This window comes from Macrosteles quadrilineatus, unplaced genomic scaffold, assembly GCF_028750875.1.
Source record: "Macrosteles quadrilineatus isolate MER2022 unplaced genomic scaffold, UCM_ALF_1.0 Scaffold_7__1_contigs__length_78375512, whole genome shotgun sequence".
NCBI classification, from domain to species: domain Eukaryota; kingdom Metazoa; phylum Arthropoda; class Insecta; order Hemiptera; family Cicadellidae; genus Macrosteles; species Macrosteles quadrilineatus.
The window spans coordinates 11,951,024-11,973,080 of NW_026542600.1; the positions used below are offsets into that span (position 1 = coordinate 11,951,024).

At 36.6% G+C, this 22,057-nt stretch overlaps 1 protein-coding gene across 1 annotated transcript; it reads left to right on the plus strand.

The window, feature by feature from the left end:
* Nucleotides 1-8,857: 8,857 nt before the first annotated feature.
* On the plus strand, nucleotides 8,858-21,335 carry LOC128998796 (3'-5' exoribonuclease 1-like). The gene is made up of 7 exons (XM_054425153.1): nucleotides 8,858-8,872; nucleotides 9,823-10,061; nucleotides 10,953-11,091; nucleotides 15,844-15,993; nucleotides 16,608-16,691; nucleotides 20,142-20,348; nucleotides 21,216-21,335. The coding sequence occupies exons 1-7, from the start codon at nucleotides 8,858-8,860 to the stop codon at nucleotides 21,333-21,335; spliced, it is 954 nt and encodes a 317-aa protein (XP_054281128.1).
* The last annotated feature ends 722 nt before the right edge of the window (nucleotides 21,336-22,057 follow it).

Sequence of the window (22,057 nt, forward strand, 5' to 3'; positions counted from 1 at the left end):
ACAAAACTTAGATCTATAAGTTTACACCACATTTCATTAAAATAATATCATTCTTGACATGTATTTCATAGTCGGTGTTTACCTGATCACTATGTTAGCGGGCCGCGCCGTGACGTTCTAGTGATGCAACTTGCAGTACTTGCGCGTATCTATATTGCTTTTTGGTATTTATTCCGTACAGGTGCCTCCAAACGAATTTTTAATTTTGATATCTTACTTTATAGTTTTTTACCTCCTGAATCCAAATATACCATTAATTTTCACCGCTGATGAATATTTCTCAAGATATCGCCGTAAAAACATACCTAACATTACAATAAACAAGATAGGATGGATGACATTTACAAGTGGAATGAACTGTAGGTTAACTAAGCCTTAAGCCTACTTACAGCTGATTGTTTTCAACCACACGACAAGAACAACTGGAAGTAACAACTTTTGAACTTCATTAACTCACTCTGATTCTGTCACCGGCAATTTGCCTATTGACGACATTTTACTTCACTACAAATAAAACACAAAACTAAATACTCATTCGTACCTACTCATACGTGTTGCGTAGTGCTAGCTAAGTGCTATTCTGTCTGCTACGCCGTCGCCATCACAATTTCACAAGTTCAGATTAAGTTAAGTGAAGAGAGTAACATGGTTGATGAGAAGAATAACATCGTTGACTAAAGATAATAACATCGTTGTAGACACGGCCGCCTTTAACCACGGTCGCAGGCGGCCGTGCTTTAGCTTTGTAGAAACATATCAAGTGATTCTATAGTCAATAACTTAATGTTTACTACAATAGGAATTTCGTCACATTATGGAGACATAGATGGAATAATGGACTAATTACTCGTAGTTCTTATTTAGGCATGTCAGGGTGGTAGGTCGTGCTATATGTGAATTGGTGACTGCATTAAGTGTTTTGAAGTTAGGTTAGATTAGGAAGGTAAATTTTAGGTTAGGCTATAATGTATCGAGTTGTTAGTTTATGTCGCCTGCAGACTGTTTTTGTAAAATTAAAATCCTGATAAAAACACTTCAAATTACTATTTCAAAAATGCTTGCATTTTTGAAATAGTAATTTAAAGTGTTTTTTTCTGGATTTTAATTTTACAAAAACAGTCTGCAGGCGACATAAACTAACAACTCGATACATTATAACCTAAACTTTAACTTACCTAATCTAACCTACCTTCAAAGGACTTAATGCAGTCACCAATTCACATAAAGCACGACGTATCACCCTGACATGCCTTTTCTGACATCAAAAGGAGTTTGCTTACACATTCTAGAGGTTTGGTTAGGTTAGGTTATGTTATGTTAGAATAGCACCATTTTAGTATGTAATTTCTAAACGGCGAAGTATAAATCAATAAATCATTAATAAGGATAAAATACTGGAAACAATAATACATTATTAACTTATTGGTCTTAGAAAGTGAAAAGTGTAACTTAATCAGGTGATTTTCATATTGCAGAATCAGAGTTAGCTAATAAAAGTTGTCACTTCCATTTGCTTGACTATGATTGAAAACAATCAGCTGGTTGGTTTACTTAACCCATAGTACATTCCACTTGTAAATGTCATCCATCCTACCTTGTTTATTGTAATGTTAAGTATGTTTTTACGGCGATATCTTGAGAAATATTCATTAGCGGTGAAAATTAATGGTATATTTGTATTCAGGAGGTAAAAAACTATAAAGTAAGATATCAAAATTAAAAATTCGTTTGGAGGCACCTGTACGGAATAATTACCTGCTTTTTTTGCTAGGCAGCGCCGCCGTTGTGCTACACCTACACGTACAGTAAATTTCTTATAAATTAAGTTTTTTGATAAACTTCCACATGCGTAGAACTAAAAACAATATGAGCTCTTGTTTCGAATCCAACCCCTTTTGCTTTAAATATAAGTTTTATTTCAATTTCCTTTTAATTAATGTGTATTATTCAAAATGGATATGTAAAAAGTAAAAATGGAGTTTAACATGCTAACTGGGTGTGTTAGAATTTAGCAATAAACCAAAAGATTAAGTTTATCAAAAAAATAAGATTTTTATAAATTATACAATTTAGTAGACTTTTTTTAAATACAAGTTTTTCAGCTATGTTGAGCCCGCAATATTGTCCATCATATAACAGCAACAACAATGATTACCTCATTACTTTTATTCTTATTGTTATTATTTTCACAATTATTTATGTAATCGATATCATATGATTAAATGTTATGAATTTTTACATTGTTATACTCAATTAAGGTATGGAGGCTGATATTGTATATAATAAGGACGCCCACTCGACCAGAACTCACTCAAATGTACATAAGTAATAGATTAAGTAAATCACAACACTGTTTTCCTGTTACTGGTATTAAATTTTTAAAAGCCCTCCCTTTGGTATTGTCCGTTTCCAGAGGAGATCCATTGTTAAAAATTGGCTTGAGTTAAGCCCATATTACAAATTTGATGAGTTTTTGATGCCATGAAGGCTGCACAAAACTTACATACTTAATATGTCGAATGTATGTCTACGTCTACTGAAAGGTATATGTTTGTTTGACAATTATATTTTGCATGGTTTGCTGTGTGGGGTTTTGACAGAAGCTGTTGGTTTGGTTTGCAGTGGATTAATATAAAATATTCAATGGAATTGAATATTTTATATGTTTATTTTTTCAGGAAAAGACTGAAATATTAATTTTAGCTCAATATGTTATGTTTGACAAAGCCTATTGTAAACAACTTAATGGCCGAAATAAATCTTGAATTTTGAATATTGAACACTAGGTAAAACTGAACTTATACTACTTATGTTATGTTGAACTCTTTTTGCCTTATCTACCTAAATCAGACTATTTTAAGCACTTTTTACCATTGGCACTTTTGGGGGAAACGCCTATTTCACCCTGAAAATCACGAAAAATGCTAGAAATCAAAGATTTTTGGGGCTTGATAATTTTCTTTTTAACTTAGGGTGGTTTTTTTTATTATTAGTCCATTTTAAAAACTTTTTTGGCAAATGCCGTTTTTACCCAGGAAACCAGGTTTGAAAATCGTAAAAAATAGTAAAGTACCAAAAATTACCCCATTTTTGGGTAAACCAAATTAAATATATAATAAACTAACTTAACCTAACCTAACCTAACCTAACCCAACCTAACCCAACCCAACCCAACCCATGCTTAAGTTTACAATGTGCCAAAATGACCGATTTTGGGTAAACCCTGGTTATGCTAGGTTAGGTTAGTATTAAGTTATTGACACGTAGTAAAAAGAAGTTGGGTACCTACCTACAGTTTCTTAACTTAGCTATGATAATACCGATTGTATTAGTAAACCTTCATTCGATGTTTTCACTATCAGCAAGTTTGGTTGGTTAGGTTAGGTTATGATAGTTTAATTTTATAACTGATATAGCTGGTAAATATAGCGATTATCAAACAATATTTTAAATTTGATAGTTACCATGTCTTCATCTTTTACCCAATAAGGGATTGATGGCGTCAGAGTTTCGATATATACAAAAATACATAATAACAAACTGAATTTGAGTAGATACAAACATATATTTACAATAACTTTGGCATGTGGATATGCGGTTTAGCCAGACAATTCAGGAAAACTATCCTCAAAAAAATCCTTCAGAGAGTAGTACGCTCTTGACTTAAGGAGAGGGACGAGCTTCTTCATGAAAAGTTTACGCTCAAGACGCTTGATCGAGTGAGGCAGCTTATTAAAAATTTGAATTGCCACTGTATTATAGCTCCTTTGCGATCTTGCAAGCCTAACCCTAGGCACATCCAGTAGCTCGTGCTGCCTTGTTTGGTGGTCATGAAATGCTGAACGGAGTTGGAGATTGTCGTAATTGTCATATACCAGTAGTGAGCAAGCCAGGATATAATGGCTGTAGACTGTGAGGATTCCCAATCTTGCGAAGATGGGTTTACAGTGGGCAATGCGGTCACTAAAAGTAATGAGTCTTACAGCACGTTTTTGCAGCACTAAGATGTCCTCAACATCCGCAGCATGGCCCCATAGCAGTAGGCCATAGCTCACATGGCAGTGGAACATAGCATGGTAGATGTTCAGCAGGTGGCTGAGTGATGAAATTTCGTAGCTTGAGCAGCAGGCAACATACCCTAAAAAGTTTGCTACTAACTTTGCTGATGTGATCGTTCCACGCCAACTTCCTATCCAGATGAAATCCCAGGAGCTTCACTGGCTCGTCCCGTGGGGCATTTCTCGCCAGACTGCAGACCAGTGCCTGGGTTTTATCCTGGTTGAGCTGGAAACCATTTCCTTCAAACCAGCGGGATACTTCAGTGAGATGCCGGTTTGCATCCGCTGTGGACAGCTCAACTTGGGGTCCCCGTGATATCAGGGTTGTATCGTCGGCAAAGAGCACCACCCCTCCATCTCTATCAAGGTCGTTGATCATTACAAGGAATAGTAACGGGCCTACAATCGATCCCTGAGGAACACCGTACCTGACACTTTTGGGCTTAGATGTTGCACCCTCAACGGAGACCACCTGCTGTCTTCCCGCCAGATAGGAGTCGATCATCCTCAGTGCCACGCTACCTACTCCTAAACTCCTCAACTTTCCATTCAGAAGATCATGATTGACACAGTCAAAAGCACGACTCAAGTCACACATTGTGAGAGTCACTGTATCGCCAGCCTCGAAGGCTTCACCAACCAAGTCAGCCAACCTCTTAATTGCTCCAGTGGTGGACCTACCTTTCCTGAAGCCGTACTGCCTATCTGATATCAAACTGTTTGTCTCCAAGTACTGAGTCAGTTGTGATGATATTACGGCTTCAATGACTTTGCCCAGAACCGGCACTATGGAGACAGGCCTATAACTAGTAAGGACGTCTCGATCTCCCTTTTTGTACACTGGCACAGTCCTAGAGGTCTTGAGGCATTGGGGAAAAACACCATTTTTCAGGGAACTATTTATAACAATGGCCAGAGGAGCAGATATAACATCTATAACCTTCTTCAACCAGGATGCCGACATTCCATAAAAATCTGGACTATTTGAGTTCTTAAATTTAGCGACAATACACAAAATCTCTGCTGAAGAGGTAGGTTGACTGTGATGCAGGGCAGAAGTGTGCAATCCCCCCCCGGCCACCTGCTGGATGTCTCTGACAGGCCCAAGGTTAGTGACAATGTCGTTCACTGACTCAATAAAATAATCATTGAAGTCATCAGGGCTAGAAGGTAGTCTGTGGGGCGCATAACTACTGGTAGCTGACTTCACCACATTCCATGCGGCCTTGCATTGATTTTTGGCCGATTTTATTTTATTTACATTCGCTTCTTTTTTAGCCTCTATAATACGTAACTTATAGGCTCACTTTAGGTTAAGGTAGCTTTCTCTGTCCCTATCAGATTTAGACACTAAATACCTATCCTTCAAGGCAAGCATGTCACACTTAACCTTAGCTAGCTCTGGCGTAAACCAATCGCAACCATTGTTCAGCCTACCCTGACTGGTTTTTTTTGTTCTCGACATAGGCTTAGCTGACCTGACAGTGGAAGGGAAAAACACGTCAAAAACTGACCTTAACTTGACAAAAAATGTTTCAAAGCTGCATGAGTCACCATATTGAGTATCTGACCATGATATGTTACCAAGAGCTGCTCTAAATAAATCCATCTTATCTAAATCTATCTTTCTAACTATAAATGTATAATTAGCACGCCAAGAAATGGAGGGACTTACCCGTGTCTCAGAAGTGGACCACCTCATAAGTACTGCTGAGTGGTCTGCAACAAATGGCTCAACAACCGTACTGTTGTATTCCCAGGTGTTGAGGTTGACTGCGATGTTGTCCAGACAGGAGCTCTCTCTTGTGGGCTGGGATGTTGTAGGATAGAGACCATATGCCTTTAACAAGTTCAGTAGGACGGAACGCTCCGGAGTTTCACCAATGAAATTGACATTGAAGTCTCCCAATAAAATTTGCTTGGCGGCCTTCCCTTCCAAAAAGGCAAGGCAGTTGTCAAGTTGTTCACAAAAAGCCTTAAAGTTTCCACTTGGAGAGAAGTACACACAAATGACAATTACATCGAGACTTGGAACATGGATAGCCGCGAGTTCACAGTTAAAATCGGAGCAATATGCATCCACATTCAATACAATAAAATCCAATCTGGGGTCAACATATATAGCGGCTCCGCCACATTTAGCATTTTTCCTGCAATAGGCGCTTGCTAAGAAGAGGTTGGCTACTGAACTGTGAAAATCTACCTCATCCGGGACGAGCCAATGTTCACAACAGTTTCAATAGTTATTAGCATAAGTTAGTCCAGTTAAGAAATTGTACCCAAAAAGTTTTACATGCGTCTAAAACCATAGATTTCTAGCATTTTTAATGATTTTCAAACACGATTTTCAGGGTGAAATAGGCGTTTCCCCCAAAAGTGCCAATGGTAAAAAGTGCTTAAAATAGTCTAATTTAGGTAGGTAAGGCAAAAAAAGTTCAATATAACATAAGTAGTATAAGTTCAGTTTTACCGAACACTAAACCATTGACACTGAAGAGACAGAAAAGGAATTCCCGATCCAATTAAAGTGTGCTTCGTGTGTCCGACTTTGGTAGGTATCTCAAAAGAAGGTGTTATTTTTATTGCCGATCATCCGTGTATTATTTCTGTTACGTTTATTTAGTCATCTTAATTTCTTACAACTACCACTACACACTGTAGTCCATATATTTATTTTTGATATTGGACCACTTACTTATTTGTTACTGTTACAAGAAGAAGAAAGAAATCAAATTCTGCTGTATTCACCTATTTAATTTCCCTAAAAGGATTCGTTTTATAAACAGTGTACACAATATGGTCTGGAATAGTTTTTACGCTTTGTCATAGATTAACCCACAGAAGGGAGTATATTTAATCTATGGAGTTGTCATTCTCTTCCAACTAACTGTATTTTCATTCCTAAGCCTATGATTTGTTTTGTACACTTTGACTTGGGTTTTACGTTTACTTCATTGTCCATGTTAAACTCGTGCTGTAACGAAACTTGGTAGTACCAAGTTGGTACTGATAATAATAATTATTATTTGTGATAATAATCTGCACTTACGCTGAATGTTGAATGCCGGGGTTTTCTGCTTAGTATTGTATTTGGCATTTTGAATGTTAAAATTGTTTAATTCAATTGCTCAGTAAATTTTAGGGTAGCAAGTTCTGCAATATGGGAGACAATGTAAGTAATTTGAATGTGGTGTGTTAAATTCACAATGAACCCGTGGAATATAGGCTAAGTTTACTAAGTTTTAATAATTATTTTAGGTAAATCTAGAGAACATCCAACAAAGATTTTTACTCAAATAATCAAGTAGAGTGTGACTCAAACTGCAGTTTATTGTGTAATAGGTTATAATAAGCTCGATTCAAGTTATTCTCAATAGTACCTACCGATTTGCAAATAGGATCTAGAAATTCTTTTCTATGACTCTTAGAAAGTGTCAAAGCAATGAATATATCGTTACTTAAACTAATTCTGTTAAATAAATATTTTAAACAAGTAGGCTAATTGCACCATAGGCTATAATCCAATAAGGTATTTGTTTACTTTAGGGGCTTCTAACGAATTTGGAAAAAAATGTTTTTCTCTCATTATTTGGCCTATTTTGAACACTTTTTACATTTGGCATTTTTGGGGCAAACGCCTATTTCACCCTGAAAATCGCGTTTGAAAATTGCAAAAAGTGCTAAAAATGTGCGTAGTGTTTTTTCTCTTAATGCGTTTTTACTATTACTAAGGACCTACAGAACTAAATATAATCCAACCTAACCTAACCCAGCCCTACCTAACCAATGCTTAGGTTAGCAATATGCCGAAAATAGCGGATTATTAGTTAAACTAAGGTTAGGTTACGTTAGGTTAGGTTAGTTAAGGTTAGGTAAGGTATGGCTAGTTATTAAGTTATTACTGAAATCAATTAGCCTAAAATCACCTGAATATTTTAAATCTAACTTAACCTAACCTAACTTAACCTTACGTAAACTAACCTAACCATATTTAAACTTACTTAACCTAACCTAACTTAACCTAACCTAACCCAATCCTACCTAACCAATGCTTAGGTTAGCAATATGCCGAAAATAGCGGATTTTTAGTTAAACCAAGGTTAGGTTAGGTTAGTTTAGGTTACAGTAGAGTCCCGCAAACTCGGCGTAATGTGGACTGGAAGGGTGCCGAGTTTGTGAAATGCCGGGTTATCGGGAACTAGGGTTAAAAATAAGAACAGTAAATTTTTTAAGCCTTTTACCTGCCTTCTTTATTTATATTTATAATACAAGTCAGTATTAAGTCATCAGATATAGTACAACAAATCCTTTTTACGAGTTGCGAATGATTTGACTTGAGCTGGCTTGAGTCCATGTTGAATTCGGACTCAAAAAATCACTAATTTTCTGAGCCAGGTGATGGCCAAGTTATCCAGACTGCCGGGTTATCGAGTGCCGAGTTTGCAGGACTCTACTGTAGTTTAAATATACATCTGCTTATTACTACAATAATAAAAACACATTTAAAAGAAAGGCAAGGGGGGGAAAACCAGATTTTCTAAGTAAAAATGGCAATTGCTGAAAAATTTTTGCGATTTTCAAACGCGATTTTCAGTGTGAAATAGGCGTTTGCCCCAAAAGTGTCAAATGTAAAAATTGTTCAAAATAGGCCAAATAATGAGAAAAAAACATTTTTTTCAAAATTCGTTAGAAGCCCCTAAAGTAAACAAATACCCTTACCTTTCTTGTAGATAGGTCATTATCTTGTGTGGTCATGATTTAATATGATTAGGGGCCAGATTTAGACCTACCTAATTGGCATGAATTCTGGTAAGGTAGGTAACATAAACTTGTCCAGGCAACACTCTGAAACATACACTCTTTATGGTATGTCTTCCCTTATATGCTTCCACAGTTTTACATCTAAAGTAATGATTACTTTTAAGTAATCAATAACTACCGGACGCGTAAGTTATCTTCTGTGAATTTTTTATTTTTTTACATAGGCTAATCTAATTTTTTCCCCAGAAGTGAGGATCCAGGTCGGAAATAGTGTTTTGACCGTTTTTTTTTTTCTTAATTAAAATTACATCCGAAATCGGCGGTCACTGGTATCCGGGCCGGCGCAATTAAGTTTGTAGATACTGTGACGAAAATACTCCACTTTTGGTCTCATAAACACTGTTTTTCACACTAAAAATGTCGATTACTTAGCAGGAACGGTGGGCAGAACACTTCTAGTAGCAACTCGCTCACAATCACTCAGGTTCTTTCAAGGTTGCGCCACACTGACTAATTCATTTCAGTGGGACCTGGCCAGGTCTTTGTTCACCGGCCTACACTCAATCGTGTTAATTTAGGCTATAAACCTGAGTCCTGCTCATTGGAGTTTTCTAGTAGGTAGCCTAAAAAAATTGATGTGATTCAATAATAAACTTTACTTAAAGTCCGATTTAACCGTAATAATCACCAGTCTAGGCTTCAAAAATGACAGTGATAGCCTATTGGCCTGGGTATTCCTATGTTCATTTTTCTCGGTATACTTATTTCAAGGAATTTATTACATTTTGTCTGACCCTATTTTACTTAACATCTACTGGTTGAAACTATTCTGGTTGGTACCTTAGTGGGCCTATTAACATCTAAGTTATGAAAAAAGGCTATTTTCATATTGCATCAGATATCTTACATTTAACTTGACCATCAAGAGCACCTATATCTTTAAAAACATATTGAAAGCAACCTTCCATTAAATTGTACTGTAATTTGTAATGTTCTTTTGTAGTGCTCTGTTGACTGGATTGATTCATTAGACAGGCAAGCACTGCTCAGACAGTTAAGCAGAAATAATCTCCCTACCAATGGATCTGTTGAACTCCTAAAGTCACGCTTAAAGAGTTTCATGGAAAAAAGAAAATTAGCATCATTTGACAATTCCTACAACAATGTGAAGACTTTGTTTCCGTACTATGTCGTTTTGGATTTTGAAGCAACATGTAATGAAGTAAACCCACCTGAGTTTGAGTAAGTATTTTCTTGACTACTTACTTTTGGTTTTAAATTAACTTTTCCTGTAGTTAAGTTACGTTAAGTCTAATTAATTACCGTTATTTTACTGAGTTTAGGCTTTCACTCATGATAAATAACTTAGTCAATATAAACATAAAATGATAACATCCGAAAACTAAATTGGGTAGGCTAATAGTATTTAAATTAATGCCACAAATTAATGTGGTACAAAATTAATGTCGTCTGGTATCATTTCATTCATAAGAAAACTTGGAAAGTCATACAAACGTATGATAACATAACTGCCGCAGTGCGCTGTAGCTGTAAAATAAGTGGCCTCCGTATAATACCAAAGTACCGTTTATAGTTTGAGCATGATAGTAGCTCAGCAAGCTTCACACAGAATGTGAGTACCGTAAAACATTTTCAAAAGATGTGCACGGTACTTGTCACAAATAATCAAGATTTAAGTTATACACAATCTATCTAGGTACAGTTACATGACTTGTACAATAGGTTATTTTAAAACAACATTTTAGCATGTTTTTCAACTTTTTTTTAAAAGGTAACATTTAAAAATCTTTCCAATTATTTTGTGATACCCGTAGTGCAATAATATGTGTCTGATCATAAATGTGTAAAATTAATTGTAGCTTCGATCAGATATTAGAGCCTATAACTGAAGAAACTCGTATAGGCCTAGTGACTTTTTGAAAGAGTGTCAGAGTGTAGGCCTATATATTTAAAAAAATTGACCACACTACTCCAGCTGAATTTTACTAAAACCTTTCTGTAAACAATTATTTTCTGGTATACAAAGAGTACAGAAACCAACTAGCCTATGTAGTGTGGCGATATAAAAATTAAAAGTCATACTTTAGTTTAGTTAACTCTCCGTTGTTTCAGACACGAAATCATAGAGTTTCCAGCTGTATTAGTAGACACTGAGAAACTGTCCATCGTCGACCATTTTCAAGCTTTTGTCAAGCCTGTTTTAAATCCAATACTAACTCCATTCTGCAAAAAACTCACAGGAATTCAACAGGTTAGTACTAATATATGTTAATTAGATGAGTTTTAAAAAATGTGAAGAAACTATCTAATTAGCCTAATCAAAATGAACATTTTTGGAACAGTATTTTATCTAGTAATTTCAACAACTCATCTCAAAACAAAAGGTAAATAATAACAATAAATAATCAGTTCATCTGGTCTTTTAAACATAAAACATATGGTTAATTAATAACACCACATCTCTCTTTGTCACACATCTTCTTTTAATCATATCGTTTCCTGTTGTCAAAATTCCTCTTCATTCTCTCTTTTATGCGTTTGTCGTTTTGTTGAAAACCAATCAAATCATTGGTATTGACCTTTTCAAAATCTTTCAATGATGGAAGATTTGACCTCAATTTCTCCCATAAAGCAGCTCTGCTGGAGACAGTTCCGATTCTAACTTTGTTGTGCGGTAAACTAATAACCCTAGATTTGGATCTTTATTTTTCAACAATATTCTTTTAGCTATTGACACTGCGTTCTCAGCACCACCGTTTGCCTGAGGAAAGTACGGACTGGTGGTAGTTGCTTCAAACCCATACTCTTTTGCAAAATCCTTGAACTCTTGTGATGTGAATTGAGTTCCGCCATCAGTCCGAATCTTGTATGGAATTCCATGTCTTGCAAAAATGTTCTTTAACTTTCCTACAACCAAATTGGAGGACAGAACACTGAGTTCAACTAATTCAATAAATCTTGAATAATAGTCTTGAACCACCAAGAACCACTTTCTATTACACATAAATAGATCTGCGGAAAGATAGACCCAAGGACCTTTTGGTAGTTCTGTGGGCATCAAAGGCTCTTTGTTCACTTGACGGTGTTCAAGACACACAAGACAGTTTTCTACTTCAGACTTGACATCTCTCGAACAGCCCGGCCACCAGACGGATTCTTTTGCTCTTGAACGACATTTCACTATACCTAAATGGCCTTCGTGAATTTTGCTTAAAATTTCTTTCCGTAAGCTTCTAGGTATGAACATTCGTCTTCCTTTTACTATCAAAACATCTTCCAAAACAAGTTCATCTTTATATTTCCAAAATATTGAGTTCTTACGCCAATTATTCTCCAAAATTGACGACAAGATTTCTCGACTCTCGGGATCATTACCTTGAGCTTGTTTAATTTCTTCTAGCCGTTTATCTGAACACGGGAAAGTTTCTACAATGCTCCTGATGAATAGCGCATCGTCTATAGTCAGTTCATAGATTCTGTCTTTGACGAAGTCTTCTTTGATGTTTCCAGGATTTCGAGATAAACAATCTGCCGTGAAGTTTTCTTTCCCAGGTAGGTAAGTTGTCTTATAATCGAAGACTAAAAGCCTCATTCTAAATCTTTGAAGTCTAGACGAAAGCTCTGAAATAGGCTTTGACCCTAGAATTTCTACTAATGGTTTGTGGTCTGTGTACACTTGAAATTGCTTTCCCAAAATATACATTGAAAACTTTTCACATGCCCAAGTCACGCCTAATGCTTCCTTTTATATTTGCGCATAGCGTGTTTCAACATCAGTCAAACTTCTGGATGCATATGCTACTGGTCTCCACATCTCACCGTGCAGCTGCTCCATTACCGCCCCAATACCATATGAAGATGCATCTGCAGTAATTCTAGTCTCAGCATTACTTTTGTAAGGAGCCAACACTGGGGATTTTGTCACTGCATCTTTTAACAATTTATTCCCCCCATACCCACAAACTTTGTTTCTTCAATAGACAGCGTAAAGGTGCTGTCATTTCTACTAGGTTTGGTACAAATTTCATTAGTTGATTCACCATTCCTAAAAACTGTCTCAGCTCTGAAACACAAGTTGGCTCCTTCAAAGAAGAAATTGCCTTAATCTTTTCTGGATCTGGGCTTATACCATCTTGAGTAATTAAATGCCCAAGGAATGTTACACTTCTGAGGCCAAATAAACACTTGTTTTTATTAAGAGTCACTCCGTGTTCTGTCAATCTTTAAATCACAAGCTTTACTCTAGTATTGTGTTCCTCTTCTGTATTCCCTACAACCAATATGTCGTCAGCCTGGTTAATCACTCCTGGAATGTCTGCTAATATCTGACTTATCCTCTTTTGGAATACCTCTGGGCCAGAACAAATTCCAAATGGTAGCCTTTTGAAATAATATCTTCCAAATGGAGTTATGAAAGTTGTTAACTTGTATGAACTTTCGTCAAGAGGTATTTGCCAAAATCCATTAGCTGCGTCCAGTTTACTGAAATATTTATTATAAGGTTGAGCGTTTTCTTGTAGTTTAATCTTGTATGTACTGTTTAGACTGCCCATCCCATTGAAAACCTTTGGGCATAACTGTTCAACTTCATCTTTATCAATTAAATTGACATTAAAGGTTATCAGACCTAAACTAAGTAGTGCATTTCAGCTTAGCAACGGAGAATTTTGTTTACCTAGCACGTACAAATCTTCTGATAGTTCTCGGTCATTGTATTTGAGAAGAACCTTAGCTACACCCAGAATGTTGAGCCTATTTTTGCCTGGTCCATACAATACACGATCACAACCTTGTAATTGGAGACCGAGGGATCGAGCCTGATGTTCTCCAATGACTGATACATCGGCCCCTGTATCCATTTTAAACCAAACTTTATGTTCATTGATTTCTATTTCAACTACAGGGCATTCTTTGCCGTACTTCATTACCTGAATTTCACCCAAACAAAAATTTGAAGTGTCATTTCCGTTGTTGTCCTCAACTTCCCGTATTGTTTTCTGTCCTTGTTTTATACAACACTTAGCAAAATGTCCCTTCTCACCACATCTAAAACACTCAACTTTATATGCTGGGCACTCCCTATACTTATGATATAGGTTACATTTGTTACATCTCAACTTGTTTCTGAAAGAGCCTACTTTACTGCTAATGGCTCCTACTACCTCATCTTGACTAGGCCTAATTGAATTTGATATGTCGCCTACTCGATCTCTTACTACTTTTTGCTGTTTCAAAATAGACTCGGATTGCCGAACTTGGTTGATAGCCTTCCTTAAAGTTAGTGAATTGTCCTTTTGTAGAATCTCTGAAAGTTTTGGATTATTGACTCCAATTACAATCAAATCACGTATCAGCTCTTCCTTTAAATTTCCGAATTCACACGTTTCAGCTAATTTATGAAGGTAATTTATAAAAGAATCTACTGTTTCATCGGCCCCTTGTCTTCTCTTAAGAAACTTGGCACGTTCATATACAATGTTACATTTGACTTTTAAGAAATCACTGAAACTTTTAACAACTTCTTCATACTGAAGATTATTCTCATCAAAAATACCAAAAGTACGGAAAAGATCCTCACCTTTGTCGCCTAGAGTATACAAGAGCATACTAATTTGTTGACTGTCAGGCTTGAAGCAAAGCTCTGAAGCAATCCTGTACCTCTCAAACCTTTTCATCCAACGAGGCCATAAGGCCGGATTTTGAAAATCAAAAGCTTCTGGTGGAGAAATTTGAGTCTGCATACCTGAAACTGTAGTAACCCTCGAAGCTTCAGTTGAGGTTTTATCTCTTACACCGTTCTTTGAACAAATCTGATTCCTAGGCTTGGACTCATCTTCACTTGATTCAAGATCAAATTCCTTTTGTAAGTAATCTCTCTTCTTCAAATTTCTTTAAGATGTTCTTTTATTTCGGCTTCCCATATTTCTTTCAACCTGACACCATAAGAAGAAACTATCTAATTAATCAAAATGAACATTTTTGGAACAGTATTTTATCTAGTAATTTCAACAACTCATCTCAAAACAAAAGGTAAATAATAACAATAAATAATCAGTTCATCTGGTCTTTTAAACATAAAACATATGGTTAATTAATAACACCACAAAAAAGACGAAAAACACAAAATAAAAAATCCATTAGCCCTATTGCCATTTATGTCCTGCAAACATTGATCATTGATTTTTTTGCGACGATGTAATTACTACCATCAATGGTTGACCTCATCCCTAGTTGGCCAAAGACCGCCTAACAATAAAAAGTTATTTGATCCTGAGAATAGTCAGTAGCTTTTAGATAGTTCAAAACTTAACCTAGTTGTCCTTAATTATCAAACTTGATCCTATGATTTCATGATCAAATTGATACTGGCTAAAGTGATAGGCTGACACAGCCCATCAACTTAATCCTACATTTAGGCTACTCTGCATTTATTCAGCAAAAGTTTGTACACAAAATATATGTTTTCCTACAGTTACCAAACAATGTACATGTTCTCTCACTGATTTGAGAAAGCAAAGTGGCCAATTCGCTCATCAGTGATACAATGTGAACATTGTCTCACTCTAATTACTTTGTCTCACTCCAGATTAGCAACGTGAAGGCACGAAATAGTGAGCGCGTAACATGCAGGCAACTGCGTATGCGCGCGAAATACGTTGGCAGCACTGGCTGTAAATCAGCTGGTCAGCTGTTGTACTGTTGTATTTGTCACTTCACGTTAAATGTTATATTAAAAGTTCACTTCTGTGTAAACATAGGTTATGTTTCTTCACCAATTTATTTGTTTTAGGGTAACTGTAGGAAAAGTATAATGTGCAACTCGAGTTCAAAGTACAATTGCCTCACTCGAGAAACAATTCCTCACTCGCCTACGGCTCGTGAGTAAGGATTTCTCTCGAGTGAGTCAATTGCTCACTTTTCTCACTAGTTGCACAAATAACTATTTAGTGTTATGATGAGTAGTTTTCATCACAGAAAATATTATTGGCATATTTTTACGCAGGAACAAGTGGACACTGCAGCGGAGTTTCCGGAAGTGTTGGCACAGTTTGAACAGTGGCTCAGCAAAAATAAACTTGGCACAAAAAACAAATTTGCAATGGTGACAGACGGGCCGTGTGACATGGGCCGCTTCTTGTTTGGACAATGTGATGTGAGTATAGTTACTGGTTAGTGGTTACTGCCATAAAATATTGTATGTAGGTTGTGTGAATTAAAGTGTTAAAGTGGATGTGCATGATTACAAGAACCCACAACCGTCGCTTATATTAGTTTGTTCAGTCATCTCAATAACGAATTGCCGTAGATTAATTTAATACCAGTGTCCATTGGTGTCACTCTCAGTGCCTTTTCCTCTTTCACCATCCTTAGCGATACAATCTATACTACTACTATTTGTCTACTACTCAGTTCACAAAATTGACTATTCAGGCGGTTTGAGAGGAAGCGATTTCATCCTCTCCATTTCACCCTAACTTTGAAACAACAGCTGGCAGTTGATAAGTTGATGTAATTAAGCTAAAAATAGTGGGGGAAACCCAGGAAACCTTCCTTTTAAACCGCCTAAATATTGTTAACAGAAATATTGTAGTGTCAAGTTAAGTTGTGTATTTTGGGGATAGCACATGTATTTTGTGCACTTAGATGTAATGTGTGTCCAGTTTTTTGTTTTAGTCTTAACTTGTTGCATTTTAAATAGGCTACTACCTCCCTTTTTTCACAACACAACCTAATATTTTTCTAACGATACAATTTTTATGTTTTCAGATATCTAATATTGACTATCCAAACTTTGGGAAGACGTGGGTCAATCTAAAAAAATGTTTTTCACAATTCTACAAATGCGACAGAGTGAGTAAAATAGTTTAGTGACGCTATTAAATATTTTGAGTCTTTCACAGCTATTTATTTGAATTTAATAATTATCAAAAACTTCCGCCGCGGTAGTCTGAAAAAAATGCTCACCAGGTGGTCGTAGTGGTCGTACGTGCCTGCGGTAGTGCTGTGTAACTTGTCCCATTTTTTTACATGGTGAGCAATTTTTTGTAAATTTTGCGTCCGCCATGGGAGCGAGCTCAATGTAGCATGGCTTTAGGTAGTGTCTAGTACCTTCGCTGGTGTCTAGGGCAAAGTACAACACCAATCCCCTCAACCTCATGCGTTACTACGCTCACAGTGGAGGGAGACTCTATGCTATGGAAATTTCCTGCACAGTGCTCACTGCTTGGGCTCTTAGGCCCCGTTTATGCACCAAGTGCGGGAGCGGTGCGATAGCGGGCCCGCTCCCGCTGTAAATGAGTCTGTTTATGCACGAAGAGCGATAGCGGTAGCGGTTGGTTAAAGGAGAATGGAAGGGGGACACAGTCTTGCCAACTCAAACTCTGCCAAATAATTCACACAACTATTTGTCCTAAGTGCACGTGCGCGTGGGTCAAGTTGGCAACCCTGGCTTCAGCCCAAGCAACCGCTGCGATTCCTAACTACACAGCGGGCGAATTAGAAATCGCAGCGGGAGGTCAACCGCTATCGCTATCGCTCTTGGTGCATAAACAGCCCCATTTAACTCAATGGTGTTAGAAATCGCTCCCGCTGTCGCTACCGCTACCGCACTTGGTGCATAAACGGGGCCTTACTCGCTTGTCATAAGTATATTTCCGGCACAAAATACTATATCTGAAAGCACACGGTCGTCTCCTATGTGTTTCCTCTATACACATCTGTGGCTAAAGATAAACCAAGCACATTTTGTATTTTCCTGCTCTCTGGACAACTTTTAAGTTTTCAATAGAAATCACTTCCCTAAACATTGAAAGTAAGTAAGTTGTGGTTTAATTTGTCAACCTAGTTTTTTTACATTTATCTCAATAATTTAAAGCTACAACCTATTGGCTCTTTCAATGGTTTTTTGTAAACGTTAACGATATTTGACTTTCTAAATTTGGTTTGTATATATTGATGGTACTTACGTTAAAGCAATATTGTATATTCCAGGTACTTCCGCATAAAATTAAACAAAAGAAGTTTAAGGTGAGGATTTGTATGAAGTTTTAGCTTTAACTTTTACTGAATTGTAATTTAATTTACTGAAACTATTACTATACTCCGTTCACAAACTTAAGGCGGTTTAGGGGGAAGAAATCTATCCCCTCCACTTTTTTCTACCTTTAAAACAATAACTCAACAGTTGAGGCTCATCAAAACGTCAATCAGCTGCAATATAATACATTTTGTGAAAAATAGCGGCAGGGGAACTTCCTTTAAGCCGCCTACATTTTTTGAACGGATTATCGTACAAATACACATTTAATTTCTTTTTCTACGAAAACAACAGTTTCTTGTAAAACTTATTTCCGAATAAGAATTCTTTTCAGCAGGTTTATCTGAATGGGTGTAAATCCATACACAAGAAACACAATGACTTTACACTGTACAAACATTATTGTAGTAGTATTTGATTAGATTGAAGTATTTGACTGACACTAACAAAATTTTCAACCGAGATATGTTTGAGTTTGAAACCTCAATGTTTTGTTAAACAATGTGTGTTATCTGTGACCTTTGATATCGTATCCTCACCAATTTTAGAATTAATAAAAATAGACAGAGTTGAATGGAATCACCGACAAGAATGTGCTGAAGTAAATTACTGATTTATTATTATAATAAACAGTTTCCTTGTTCAATATCCTTTGGTGTTGTTGGATGATGACCGGTTTCGCGACGACATTCACATCATTGGGTCAATCCTCGTAGAGCGATTTGTTATAATAAATACATAAAGTTTTTACCGAACACAAAACAAAAACAAATTATATTTACAAAGTATTTACAGACAGAAACCATCACGATGCGTGCACGCTTATGGCGAGCCAGCCGCGTCTTCATTTAACAACACCAAAGGATATTGAACAAGGTAACTGTTTATTTTATTATTAAAATCTTCAATATCCAGTAGTAGGAAAATGAACTCTACTGATTTATGTAAAATATGCCAATGTGTCAACCTAGTCAAACTGGGACGACAGCTTGTTGTAAGCTGGAGCATCCTTTATATCATATGAATACTAGTACAAAAACAAATCCAGAAATAAAATGTTAGACTGTAACACACTCTGTGGCGCCTTCAACTATGTTCATTTTGGTAAACAAATTGGCTACAGCTGGACCATTTAACAAGTTCAGTGCAGACGAGACTATAGATGTAGTCACGCCACTCCCACTACATTAGTTCAGTATGAGCTCAGCCATTGCTGGGTAACGTTATAATCGTTGCCAGCCTGTAGCTTAGAATGCGAGCTTTATTTTGGTGTAGGTTGGTACTAAAATTTCCCGTAAAATTCCATCTGGCAACGCTTTTGTCCCAGTTTCGGGGATTTTCTCTCTTCGAGCCACATTACAGAGACACTGGCTACAGATCAGATCCAGGCAGTGCTGCTACCTTTGGGTGTTTCAGTGAACTACGTCCACTCTCGGGGTACCGCACCATAATCACCATTATTATTTGTTATTCGTCAGACTGAATTATTTGAATGCTAATTGCGTTCGCTAATTCGGTGGTGCGCCGGGGCTTCGCCCGGGCCTCGCCACCATTTGGAGAAGCCTGTTTGAATGTATGCCGCACTGAACGTGCTAAATGGTAATGATGAGATGTCTACTTCAGTATCCAACAGTCAGGGGTATTCTAATGCAGCTAATTGTGTATTGTGTATTATCATAGACAAATAGAATAAATATAGACTGTCAAAAGAAGGTTCTGTGATGTGCCGCTAGAGCATGCTCAGTGTTCGTCGAATTGCTGCCCTCGTTGACTCACCCTCTTCTACCAACACTACCACCATTGTAATCGAAATGTTACCAACATATCATATCCAATTTTCAATGTGGGTAACGTACAACATTCTGAAATCCGGTAATTTTAACTAAAAAGCTTTTTTTCTTTTAATCCACGTAAATTTTTAAAATTCGGAATAATTACAGAATAAACTCCTACCCCCTAGACTCCGGGGAATTCTCCAGAAGTTAGCAGCCCTGGCTCCAACAACCAACTTGTCATGGCAACGCTCGCTAGCGCTTGACGCTGCAGCGGTGTGTGCCGAAACTACACGGCACTCCTAGCGTTGGACGCCAGAATACATGCTAACCGCAGCACTGCTGTTGGTCTATATTTAATTCTTTTGTCTATGGTATAATATTATTATTGTTATATTTAGCATCACTTAATCGTTTTGAATTACACTTAACGATTACAATTTAGTTCACACTCTTTTAAATGCATACTTGATTTCTCTGTTTGTGTTGCAGCTAAGACTACAGCTGATGCTGGAGAAGCTAGGTATGGAGTTTGAAGGGCATCCCCACTGTGGTCTGGACGATGCCACCAACATCGCACACATCCTCATACGTATGATACAGGACGGAGCGTCCGTTGACATCAATGAGAGGATACAGCTGAGGCACAAACTCACTCCGAAGAGTAATGTAGAGAATCAAGCCAGTTCTTCCAATAAGGTGAAAACATATGAAACCATTAGATAAGCTGCGTTTACACAAGGCCAGTAGAACCGGGAGGTTGCAGGGTAGGTTACCTGACTTTTGTATTGTGAGTTACCTGGGCCAGGTAATCTGTCCGCCAACTGGCTTCGTGTAAACACGGCTATACTGTAACATTTAACATTTATTGTATATGTATATATATGTAACATTAACGGCGTCCCCATCTTAAATAATTGATAATTGATAATTGATAATTTAATTTTCTAAACACTCTTTATGAGTTAAAAAATATCCCCGCTGCAGCAATCCTGCAGACTAAGCAAATTTCCATTTGCCTAGTTGGGTTTTCATTCAAATATTAAATTTCCTTAAAATTGTTAAATTCATTCCCTATTTAAATAGCATTAAGTTTAATGCCTACTAAGGTTTGCTTAAGCAGGAAATGTTCTTATAAACATTTTAATAGCTTACTACAAAATATAAAATATTGCTATCATTTTTCCTTGAGTACACTTTTTTTAACATCATATACAGTGTCCATTTTGATTTTGAGTATTTTACTTCAAATGTAACTAACACATTGCTGTCATAAATACAGGGTGTCTACTAAATCCTACTTAAAAATTTATGGAGTTTTCTTGGAGAATTCAAGACAAACTCCTGCTTTTTACACCACTTTCATATTTAGTAAACACTTTTAAAAGAGTTTTTAAGGAAATCGTTTTTATCATGTAATGCATTTAACTGCAGTATTTTTACAATCCCGGGTTTCCCAGAAATACCAGAGAGTAGACACCATGTAATATGATGTCATACAAACCTTTTCTGAGAAAAATGTAAATCCTTGATTTAACTGTTTGACTAATATATCTTGTTTTCTAGCCTGCCTGGCCAGTGAGACCTGTACATAACAACGCCTACTCCAGGACATACTCACAAGCTTTTAAAGACAAACAGGCTGCTGCAGAGAAAGAGAAACAACCGACAAATCACCATCAATAGTGAAACCTCACAAAGCCTCACAAAGCTCTTATCGTCACCTTCATAAACAAAGCGCCCGCCGAGCAACTTTACTTGTTAGGGAACAAATAATATGTTTGTTTGTAATATATTGTTTGTTATATAGTATTTAACAACCTGTATTATTAGTTGTATTATTAACAGTTATACCCCCATTAAATATATATATTGTAATTTCTAAAGTACTTTTTTGTCAGTAGACCATAACTTCCTCATCTCTTCACCAATTTTAATAAATGAGGTGTCACTTTTAAAGCTTTTTTACTTACTACCCGGGGAGGGAAAATATACAAATCACTAATTGTTCAGTAGTTTTTCGTAAAAACTATCAAAAACCAAATGTAAAAACTAATTGTAACTAAGTGTAAAAACTATGGATATTATCATTCTGCAAGTAATTTAAACTTGAAAAGTTTATTCACGTTACTCGTTTAGCTGAAACATGTGATTTAAATTAATCAAAACAAATTATTATTTTTCTCAAATCTGAGTTTTTTGTTTTTACTTCATCGATGGTGACCAACATACTTATTCTGTGCTTTCTACGATAAATAACTCCGTAGATAAAACCAGATTATTCACATTAAAGAAGTCTATAAACAAGAAAAAGTCAAAAGGAAGTACAGCGCATGGATTATTTAGTTTTTGAGTGAAAATTTAAAAACGTACGTTTTCATGTCCCTGGCCTTTTACTTCGTAGATAC

Coding starts and splice junctions, on each gene's coding strand:
- LOC128998796 (XM_054425153.1), top strand. Junction 11,092..15,843: donor AACTCACAGGAATTCAACAG/GTTAGTACTAAT, acceptor ATTTTTACGCAG/GAACAAGTGGACACTGCAGC. Junction 16,692..20,141: donor AATTCTACAAATGCGACAGA/GTGAGTAAAATA, acceptor TTTGTGTTGCAG/CTAAGACTACAGCTGATGCT.